Source organism: Trichechus manatus, unplaced genomic scaffold (assembly GCF_000243295.1).
Source record: "Trichechus manatus latirostris isolate Lorelei unplaced genomic scaffold, TriManLat1.0 scaffold00220, whole genome shotgun sequence".
In the NCBI taxonomy this organism is placed as follows: domain Eukaryota; kingdom Metazoa; phylum Chordata; class Mammalia; order Sirenia; family Trichechidae; genus Trichechus; species Trichechus manatus.
In genome coordinates this window covers 3,035,312-3,046,539 of record NW_004444156.1, presented here as the reverse complement: position 1 = coordinate 3,046,539, position 11,228 = coordinate 3,035,312, and the positions used below count along the sequence as shown (strand labels likewise).

The 11,228-nt window shown below is 38.8% G+C and overlaps 1 protein-coding gene across 3 annotated transcripts in view; it reads right to left on the bottom strand.

Moving 5' to 3' along the window:
* Positions 1 to 11,228, bottom strand: part of LOC101360108 (DExD/H-box helicase 60) — a 96,241-nt gene that overhangs the window by 64,913 nt on the left and 20,100 nt on the right. For all 3 annotated transcript variants that reach the window (XR_002825958.1, XM_023742864.1, XM_023742863.1), the window contains exons 11-16: positions 9,573 to 9,678; positions 8,325 to 8,440; positions 6,671 to 6,831; positions 3,827 to 4,079; positions 2,386 to 2,552; positions 1,522 to 1,680 (exon numbers count right to left, since the gene is read on the bottom strand). Coding sequence is in view for 2 of the 3 variants with exons in the window: in XM_023742864.1 (XP_023598632.1) it covers positions 1,522 to 1,680; positions 2,386 to 2,552; positions 3,827 to 4,079; positions 6,671 to 6,831; positions 8,325 to 8,440; positions 9,573 to 9,678 (962 nt within the window). In the remaining variant the exon portion in view is untranslated. The remainder of the gene's footprint in view (positions 1 to 1,521; positions 1,681 to 2,385; positions 2,553 to 3,826; positions 4,080 to 6,670; positions 6,832 to 8,324; positions 8,441 to 9,572; positions 9,679 to 11,228) is intronic.

Genomic DNA, 11,228 nt, shown 5'->3' with positions numbered 1-11,228 from the left:
TGAACAGCGTGTTAACAAAACAAACATATTAAAATACTTTTCTATATGATTCTCTGAAACTTCACACAGAATGGATGTTGCAAACACACAGAGATTTCCCGGAAAATCTGAAGAGCTCACGTCATTCTCTCAGAAGAGAGCTTTTTGAATTTATTTTTATTGTTTGAATGACTGAAAGTTGAGTTTTGTATCTGAAACATGGAGAGTGAGACTGAAGAAAATATTATTTCTTATTGGAAAGACTTTTCTTTGTAATTACTTGTCATTCAGTAAGTGTAGAATGGCTGTGAGAAATTAAGCTCTAAGAAGTACCTAATATGCAGTTTTCTGACGGTGAATAATGATTGAGAGAAAAAAATCAAAGATTAATAACTTTATTCCTCCTATTTTCTGTAAGTAAGAATGCCAGGTTGCTACCCTGGAGGGCGAGTGAGTGCTTCACGAGTTCTTATCCCTTCAGCCTATGCTTTTATCATTCAAAATGATGACTGGTCAAAGAATCATACCCCTTTACAGAAGATGGGAAAACACCCCAAATCCCCACACTGTACACCCTCTACAGTCTAGTTCACTTCCAGCCACATCTCATAGTGAAGCGAGCATCAGAGGAATCACGATGTGCCTGGAACTGATGGAGACCACTCGTCTGCCATGTCCTGCACCAAAGGGAGGAACTTGGTCCTCCTGCTCGAGAGAACAACCAAAAACAACCAAACCCATTGCCTTTGAATCAACTCCGACTCATAGTGACCCTCTGGACAGAGTAGAACTGCCCCATAGGGTTTCCAAGGAGCAACTGGTAGATTCGAACTGCTCATCTTTAGGTTAGCAGCCGAGCTCTTTACACCTGTGCCACCAGGGCTCTGCTCAAGAAAAGGAAGCATGAATTTTTTAAGGTTTTCCACCACCAACAACAGAAGAAAGGTCAAACTGGATTCCAAATGCAAAAGTCTATTAGATTGAACCTGTGAAACTGCATATTATTGGTACAAATGTTTAATTTATCAGCAATTTCACATTGTTCAATCGATAGAGAAACACACTATTTTATTCCAAATTTTATATGTCAATATTAACTTTACATACATCTGTAGTAGAATAGTTACTACGGTGACAGATGCAGTGTGTAAATATCTAAACTACTGTCCACACTGTTTCAACTACCCAAATTTCTCCGTACATGTTTATATATTTAAATACGAACTCCTGCTGATACAGGCAAAACCTGGAGGCTGCTCCATAATAATGAGGTTGAATGACACAGACTGAACCTCATAAACATACATGTGGATCCACCAAAGTGCCTCCAAGGAACCAGTCTATGTGTTAAATAAAAATTTCACTCTCTTTAAATGGGGGTGGTGGCTGGGGGGAAAGAATCTACATTTGACATTTTTAATGACAAAACTATTTTCAATGGCATGATACAATGTTAAGAAGTTCAAGCCAAATATAATAGAAATTATTGAAATCACACTTAATCGGAAAATAACAGATGTTTGTTCCATTTCACATCATTACCTGCCATGTGTCAGGAATAAAATCCAGGACTCTGGGATCTGGATCTTTTCTCTCATCTCGTATCAAATAATGGCCCATGAATTGTAGTTGAAATCGAATAGGTCCAATGTCAACTGAATATTTATTCTTTTTCTTCTCCTTTATCTCCTCTCCTGAAACCTAAATGATTTTTAAAGTGATTTTAAATTATGCTACCATTTAAACTATTAAAATATTTTTACTGTGTCTCTTCCGTATGAAAAGCAATTTTCCGCCTTTTAAAATGTTTAATATTTATTGAAGAAGTCCTTTACCACCTAAATCGTCGTCTTAACTATGAATAAATTAGCAGACATTAAGATTTTCATCATTTACGTCATAGTACTGGAAGCTACAACCTGAGATATTTAAAGACTATTGAACAATTACATTACAGTTTTGAGATATCTTATTAGAATTGAGTACAGAGTTGGTTTTAAGGGTCCAGAGATTATCTGGCATTTAATGTTTTTCCAGGCAAGCATTTACTCAGATTTTCTAATTCTATACTACTTCGTATTTGGGCAACTGGTTTACTAATAATGATTAGGAACTCAGAGTAAATATTCTCTGTAAAAGAAAAAAAAATCTAGAACTAGTAACTATATTTATAGATACTTCATGTAGACCTAATAATTACTCCGGGGCCCTGGTGACACAATGATTAAGCCTTCGGCTGCTAACCAAAAGGTCAGCAGTTCGAATCCAACAGCTGCTCCTTGGAAACCCTACAGGGCAGTTCTACCCTGTCCTACAAGGTTGCTATGAGTCAGAGTCGATTCAACAGCAATGGGTTTTAATAATTCCTCTAGTGTATTAGAAATGGAGGTATTATAAAAATATTACCTGGGTTGGATGTAAAGAACTTGCCAACTCATCAAATCCTAAATACTTAAGGCATTTGGCTATGAACTGATGATCTGCCTCTTGCAAAAGTTCTGGGTATTTATCCATCAAGGAGTGGATCCTTTTCATCATTTGAACAGCGATACTTAAATCTTTTGAGCTTTTACCTTGGTAAAGAGTAAACAACAAAACTGTCAAAGAGACCATCAAAAATAATAAATGTTTAATTATCCATGATTAATCATCCCACCTATCAATTAATCTGACCTAATTAAACTCACTATCTAACTGACATTAATGGAGGTTTTAGAATACAGAGAACTGAACTTAAGTACTGGAATAAAATTAAAGCACAACTTTCCATATTTCATCATCTCTACAGATAACTGAGAAGTAGCTCTGTAAGTATTTAGGAAAAAAGAAATCCTTTGTAGCTCGTAATAGAAATCCCATAACCCATTGCTGCTGAGCCTATTCCGACTCATAGCGACCCTACAGGACAGAGTAGAGCTGCCCACAGGTTTCCAAGGCTTTAATCTTTGTGGCAGCAGACGGCCACATCTTTCTCCCACGGAGTGGCTGGTGGGTTTGAACTGCCCAGCATTCGGTTAGCAGCCACTTAACCACCGTGCTTCTAGAGCTCCTTGAAACAGAAATAAGATTCTTAAACCTCAGGTTTGTATAAGTTTCTGGGGAACCAATCTTTCCTCCATCTGTTATCCTCAGATGTCTTCTCTACTACGTTCAAAGAAAAAAAAAATCCATATGACTTTAAATATCTGGTCAAAAACCTAGCAACATTTATTGATGACCACAGATAAGTATTTGGAATAATCACTGGAGCCCTTCAATTCAACCAGTCTATTCCAAGTCTCAGATTCAGGAGACTCAGACTTGGCTGATCCTGACTGCTAAAACACTCTGGGTGGGGAACAACAGAGACGCTTAAGCTTATGCCTCACACTGTCATAGTATATACAGTTTCTCCATATCTTCTCCTTTTTTTCTTTTCTACTACCCACTGTAGAAACGGACAGAGTCTGTGGGAAGCCACAGGAAGCTGCAGAAGAACTAAGTATGGCAGAAAGCCATGGTCCTCGTTCTACTCAGAAAGTAAACATGCAGTCTTTGGGTGTCAAGGATGAAGAACAGACTCTCCCTGGGTACCTCACCATCTTGTTGGGTTCCCTTTTGTAAATAGCCCTTTTTTAAAGTTATCTTTGATTGTGCTTTCAAATATGCTGCATATTCGATGCTGAGACCCTCTCTGAGATTCCATTTCTCATTGGAAAAATAGGCATATTAATACTTACTGTGGAGGAGAAAATAAGATAATGCAGGCAAGGCTTCTAGTACAAATTTCTAGTTAATAAATGGCAGTTATAATCACATTTTTGTTGATTCTTCAATTCACAAATCAAGAAAACACAGAGCCACATACCTTCACCTTGGCAATGTTCTTTCCACGCTTTCAAGCAGGCAGTTAGCCCCACCATTTCAACTTGAAATTTCACTGAATTACTTTTACATGACTTCAAAAAATCTTCCAGGTTCTTTATTCCAGAATTTAAATTCTCTTTCAGTTCCTGTTCAACTGAAAATGACAGAGAATTCCATTTTTGCTCTTCTTTCTGTTCTTCCTTGGCAAACAACCTCTTCTTATTTTCTCTAGTGATTATTTCAGCTTTTGTCTCCTGCCCAAAAAGGAAAGAAACACAGCATGAAACAAGTGGGAAGTACTCCAAGATGACAATTCATTAGTGAGACAGTATTTTTAAGTTGTATTGATAACTTTGACCATCATCCCATTCTTGAATAAGTTCAATTTCTCTTTCAGTGTCCATTTCTTAAAATCAAAGCCTCTGCGAATTGAAAACTTGAAATAAGTTAATGAGTATAAAACCTCTGAAGATAATTTTCTAGATTTCTGAGCAGTGTAGATTATGAATAAAGGAGTAAATATAATAAAATCAAAGAGATACCAGGCCACTGTTCTTTCCTGTCTGCGTGCATGATACCTGCTGCCCTCTCTGGAATCGTCTTTCCTCTTCCATTCTTCCCCAGTCACTTCCCAAGCCCTTATTTATCTTTCAAAATACTTCCTCCAGGAAGCGGTCTCTGATTCTCCCAAGCCTGAGTTAGGTATCCCTCCTCTTCCCTTCTGCTATACCTGCTCTGTGAAAGCACTAATCACCACGTACTGCAGTTGTGATTTTACTAGTCATGCTGGTCATTACAGAAACTTCCTTCGACACGTAGAACTAACAGAGGGGAAGGTGGAGTGACTTCCATTTCTGCTTGCCCTTTTGACGCAGTTCAAGGCTAGAGGTTTCCCAGAGGACTGAGAACCTTGGAAATGAAGCAGTGATTATTACTTAATGTTATCTTCAGCAGAAAATAAAGGACCTTTGTTTAAAAATAATCCCAGGAGAGGCGTCTGTCTGTTGGAGATCTGACACACCCACTCCTTGTTTGTTAATTAGTTGGAGGCCTGACAAAGAGACCGTGCACTTCACTGATCTGCCGAAAACTTTCCCATGAAATCAGTATTCAAAAGTGGGAATGAAATGTTCTTTCAGGCCTTGTCATGGATTGAATTATGTCCCCCAAAAAATGTGTGTATCAATTTGGCTGGGTCATGATTCCTGGTATTGTGTGATTTTCCTATATGTTGTAAATCCTACCTCCATGATGTTCATGAGGGAGGATGGGTGGCAGTTGTGTTAGTAAAGCAAGACTCAATCTACAAGATTGGATTGTGCCCTGAGGCAATCTCTTGAGATATAAAAGACAGAAGTGAGCAGAGAGACAGGGGGACCTCATACCATCAAGAAAGCAGTGCCAGGAGCAGAGTGCATCCTTTGGACCGGGGTCCCTGCGCGGAGAAGCTCCTAATCCAGGGGAACACCGATGAGGAGGACGCTGACAGAGAGAAAAAGCCTTCTCCTGGAGCTGACGCCCTGAATTTGGACTTTTAGCCTACTTTACTGTAAGGAAATAAACTTCTCTTTGTTAAAGTCATCCACTTGTGGTATTTCTGTTGTAGCAGCACTAGATGACTAAGACAGGCCTTTATGGGTTTCATTCCCCGTATCTCTACCTTGTGTACTTCAGTTTGGAAAGGCAGATGACTGCAACCAGTGCCTTTGTTCGTGATCCATTGTTAAGTTGTCACTCTCTCTAATATTTAAAACCTTTGACTTTAGGAAGCTCTTTCAATGAAAATAAATATCTTTCCCTAACTCCCAAATTTGAGGCCAGCAGAAATAGACTAAAGCCTAACGAAGTGTCCATTTTTGTCAAAAATAGTAAAATCATTCCCTTAAAGCTGTTTGCCATTGAGTCAATTCCGACTCATAGTGATCCTATAGGACAAGCAGAACTTCGCCATAGGGTTTCCAAGACACTAATCTTTAGGGAATCAGACTTCCACATCTTTCTCTCGTAGAACAGCTACTGGATTCGAACCACCAACCTTTCAGTTGGTCGCCAAGCACTTAACCAGTGTGCCACCAGGGCTCTTTATCAGTAAATACAGTTTCAACATAAACTGTATTTACTCAGATATTGATATGATCAGGCACAGTAACTGATCATTTTTCATATCATAAGTTATTAATATTAGTATTTCAGTAATAGGCTTAACCTTTCCTTATTTACTCCCTACACTTCATCCACAGCTCTGGCCCTTGGGAAAGAGCTAGGAGAACGGCATCCCAAGAAGGAAGAACTTTATAGGAGTCAAATCTACAAAGAAAGTGGAGAGTTCTCACCTTCCACCCAAACAAAGGTGATAGATTGGTTAATTATGTAAATACTTGGGAAAAGTGTAGACAATCTTCATAACTCAGGCAAAAACAAAAACAAAAACAAAGCAGATAAGTATTTCATACTTACTTTTACCACGTATATGCAAAAAAGATTTTCATTGCCATTAACTAATAAACAATTCCAATGTTAATTCAAAATTTCTAAATCCAAGCCTTTAATAATGTGATACTTTTTGCTCTTTATCAAATGAATTCATCTTTAATTTTGTATGTTGCTGCTGTTCGGTATCATGAAGTCATTTTCAACTCACGGTGACCCCACGGGAGGACTATGTGTAACATTTTCTGTGCAAGTTAGACTTTCTTAAAAAGTAAGTAAAAGAGTTAGCGATCTTCTATGAAAAAGAAAAACCAAAGCATGGAAAGAAATCACCAAAGACGCGAACAAATATAAATATCCCATTAAGAAAAGGAAGAGCAAAGTAAAAACATTTGATAAAATTTGTGGAACCTACATGGGTCTTTTTGCTTTGGGGTCCACTGAAATTCTTCTTCAGCTTGAGGGTTTGAGTTACAATGACTTTTGAAGAGACTGATTCTAATGAATTCCCGTAAAATCGTTGAAAAACATGAAACTTTTGCATGGATCTAAGAACACGAGGATCTCTAGAATGTTCTGAAAAAGGAAAGACTTAAAATATAACATTACTATATTTTTTTCAATAATGTTCTAACTGCTTCACATCATCCCATCCAGACCTGCACTTCTCTTTGTAGTTTTAAAGAATAATTTAGTCTAACTATCTTTGCTAAAGAGGGAATACTAACTCAGGCTCTCTCTTTTCTGTCAGGTAACTCCTTATCTTATTTAAAGGATGGATGTGACAAAGCACTCTTTCATGTCTACCTCCAAAAGCAAGTATCAGGGTACTACAAAAAAAAAAAAAAAAAGATGATGATTCTGGGCATTAACCCCATTCACACGGCAGAAGACAGACCTAACAAGAGGAAGGTAGAGTCCAGAAGGCAGTCATCTAGGGTATTCTGATTTCTTGCATCCCTGGATAGGAAAGTCCTTACAGCAGATCACGGCCATAGAGTCAGGAGCCCCGAAACTGATACCCTACAACCTCTTTCTCTATTGTAGAATCCAATGGCACAGGAAATCCCAGTAGTCAAGATATGACTTTTCTCATAACCAGACAAAACCCTTTATTGCACTCACTTATAAAGGCAATAGCTAAACTGATGAATTTTCCTATGTCTAAGTATTACACGTATCAAATCACACCACTCTGAAGGTTGTTAACGGGTTCATCTAAAGTATTCCCTCACACCTTGCAGTGTGTTAATGGCTATTTATATAAGCAGACTGATAAGCACTGCATATGAGCATGCTTACTATGCAGGCTTCCAGATTCTTCTGAAAGTAAATTTGTCAGTCCTAAGACGGGCGGGGTGAACGTAAACCCATTGTCGTCAATTCAATTCTGATTCATAGCCACACTACAGGACAGAGCAGAACTGCCTCAGAGTTTCCAAGGAATCGCTGGTGGATTTGAACTGGCAACCTTTCGGCTGGCAGCCGATCTCTTAACCACTGCGCCACCCGGGCTACGGGGTAAACATGGGGTAGAAAAAGACAAAATGAAACAAGGCATGAACCAGAGAGGCAAGATCCCTAATTCAGTCTCTGCCGATCTACTCTTTTTGGTTACGGGGCCCATTTTCACACTTCCATCTACCCTGAGAATGAAGGCAGACAAAATACTTGTGCTTGTTACAAGAAGTTAACTGAATAGTATAAAGTAGCTGTAATTGCTGAAAAGACTATGCTTCTGTCAATATATTTAAGATAAAGAAATACACAGATTTCTTAAACAAGGCAACTTCTTTCCTTAAAACAGCTTCTGATATTTTTGGAGACAAATGTCATATTTGTGCACTTCTTCCTGCGAAATCTTCAGACCTACCTGCACAGGCAAGACAGTCAACGAAGTGGAAAATTTTTATTCTGAACCTTCCTGATGTACATCTATATATCTTGCAAACTATATTTATTCAAAAATAATAATTTTGTGACTCATAGTAAGATAATTTTCCGCTAGTCCATAAAAATCAGAGAGTGACATTTATTTAAATTTATTTAACCAGAGTCCCAGAGCTCACCATCAAATTGACACTTGGCCTGGTCATATTCATCACTCAGAGGTCTGTGGGAATGCCAGTGCACAAGTTCATCAAATTCCTTCTGTTTAACCAGGGAAGCAACAGTAGGATCATCTCTATGAGGAAAAAGAGAGATACATGCATATTTCAAATTGCATGCCCCCAAATACAACACAGCACAGATTTCATCTTATACTAGTGTTTTATAAAATCATAGCCCCCTCGTCTGGGGTCTTAAAAGCTACCAAGTGGCCATCTAAGATGCATCAATTGGTCCCAACCACCTGGAGTAAAGAAGAATTAAAAACACAGGGAAGCCTTGGCCCAAGGAACAGAGGGGGCCACATAGACCAGAGACTTCATCAGCCTGAGACCAGAAGAACTAGACGGTGCCCAGCTACCACCAATGACTGCCCTGACAGGGAACACAACAGAGAGTCTCTGATGGAGCAGCAGAAAGGTGGGGTGCAGAACTCAGATTCTAGTAAAAAGGCCAGACTTAATGGTCTGACTGAGACTGGAGGGGCCCCAGAAAGCATGGCCCCCAGACTCTCTGTCAACCCAGAACTAAAACAATTCCCAAGGCCAACTGTTCAGACAAAGATTAGACTGGACTATGGGACATAAAATGATACTCGTGAAGTGTGTGCTTCTTAGCTCAAGTAGACACATGAGACTAAATGGGCAGCTCCTGTCTGGAGGTGAGATGAGAAGGCAGAGAGGGTCAGGAGCTGGTTGAATGGACATGGGAAATCAGGGGTGGAAAGAGGAGTGTGCTGTCACAGTATAGGGACAGCAACTAGGGTCACATAACAATGTATGTATAAATTTGTTTTTGAGAGACTAACTTGAAATGTAAACTTTCACTTAAACTACAATAAACCAAAAAAAAATCATAGCCTCCTGTTGTCCTTCTGTGACATGAAGTGAATGGTAGAATCCAAACAGTGGTTTCTTTGAAGTGTAAGGACCCAGAACCCACTCCATTTCTCTAACATTCCCATCAACATCAACAAATATTCAAATTCAAAACCTACTAGAGTGTTTTGACTCTGAGATTAAAACCATATCGATTTTTACCTCATGATGCTCGACTGGCACTGATAAGTTTGATATGAAACTCATTATGATTTACAAACCCATATTACATCCAGTTTACTGGATTTAATTTATTTCGTTTCAAAGAATCTTTAGTGAGTAAATCAACCCTTTCATAAACAGTTACTGAGGCACACTTAGGCAATATACCTCTTCAGAAAAGGCAAATCTTTTAAAATGTCTCCAACAAACTCATCAACCAGCTTACACGACACTGGAATAAAACCCAAATTAGGCATCTTTACCTTGAAGCTTTCTGTAAACAAATAAAAAATCAAGATAAGGTCAAATATGAAACTTTTGCATTAGGAAAAATTATAGGAAAGTTACGCATTATTTTCTAAAACTTCACAATAAGACAAATTTTACACTGAATTTATTTACGTTTATTATTGTCATCCCTTCCCATAAAATGATTTCCTACATTAAAACATTTTGGATCACAGCAGAGTATAAAGAAATCGGTGGCATTCAGGCAGGCAGGTAGGTAGGTAGATTGGCAGATAAGTAGGTAATAGACAGATGATGATAGATACAGACAGACACACACAGAAAGACACCAAAGTTCCCTGTTTCCAAATACGTATTTCTCAGCCCTGGTGGCACAGTGGTTAAGAGCCCAGCTGCTACCCAAAAGGTCAGCAGTTCGAATCCCCCAGCCGCTCCTTGGAAACCCTATGCGGCAGTTCTACTTTGTCCCGTAGGGTTGCTAGGAGTCAGAATTGACTCAACAGCAATGAGTTTAGGTTTGTTTTTTGGGGTTTTTTTGGTATTACGAGGCAAGAATCTTGAAATGGTATCTCACTCCGAGATCGCCTACATATACACACTTAGATGAAAATACAATTTTAAAAACAAGGGAAGCTACAGGTGATAATGAAATTATTTGATATCATTACAATATCCTCGTGGGTCCTCTTTGATTTTATCATGGTATAGATATATAATATTCATATATACATATGTATCTAAGTATAAATGCAAATACGTATATATAATACATACATAACATCTCTTTAATATTTTTCCATCTCTATTTTTAAGCGTGAGTCACATTTTAAAGCAACAAATAGAACTCCTAAAAATGGAAAATATTCTCAAGGGGTGGGTTAAAAACCTATACAAATATTACATATATGTACTTCATAGATACAGACAAATTACATCCCAAACATGATAATTGGTTAATAAATTACTTTTCATCCAGCATTAGTTTGATAATCTAGGTCAGCATAGCAGTCACTGCTCTTGCTTCGCCCATTATCCCCTTGGCGCTCACTGTTGCCGTGTTCACACTGATGCCTTTGACGGCAACTCTGCCTGAGCACTTGACTTCTTAGAGCCCATATGAAGCAGACCAGAGTGCTAGGATTTAATACATTCAGGGACCGTCCTCAGCCAAAGACATGAGAAACATGACAACAGCTGGAGAATAAATATCCCAGCTCTGAAGTGGTTTCTACACCATTCCAGAGATTCCCAGTGTGCAGTGGTTAAGCACGAAGACTGGTAACCAAATGGTTGGCCGTTCAAATCCACCGGCCACTCCTTGGAAACCCTGTGGGGCAGTTCTACTCAGTCTTATAGGGTTGCTATGAGTCAGAATCAACTCGATGGCAGTGGGTTTGGTTTTGGTTTGCCCACTGTGGTAACCTACTCATTAAGGCGTCCTGCATTGGTTTCTTCCCTTCTTGATCTTACCTCGCCACCCCATATTGGATCTTCCTGTAATCAGTAAACTATCTGCACTCAGGGCCTTTGTCGGATGGAACCCCTCTTAACAGAAAGAAAAAGGATGTATGTTCT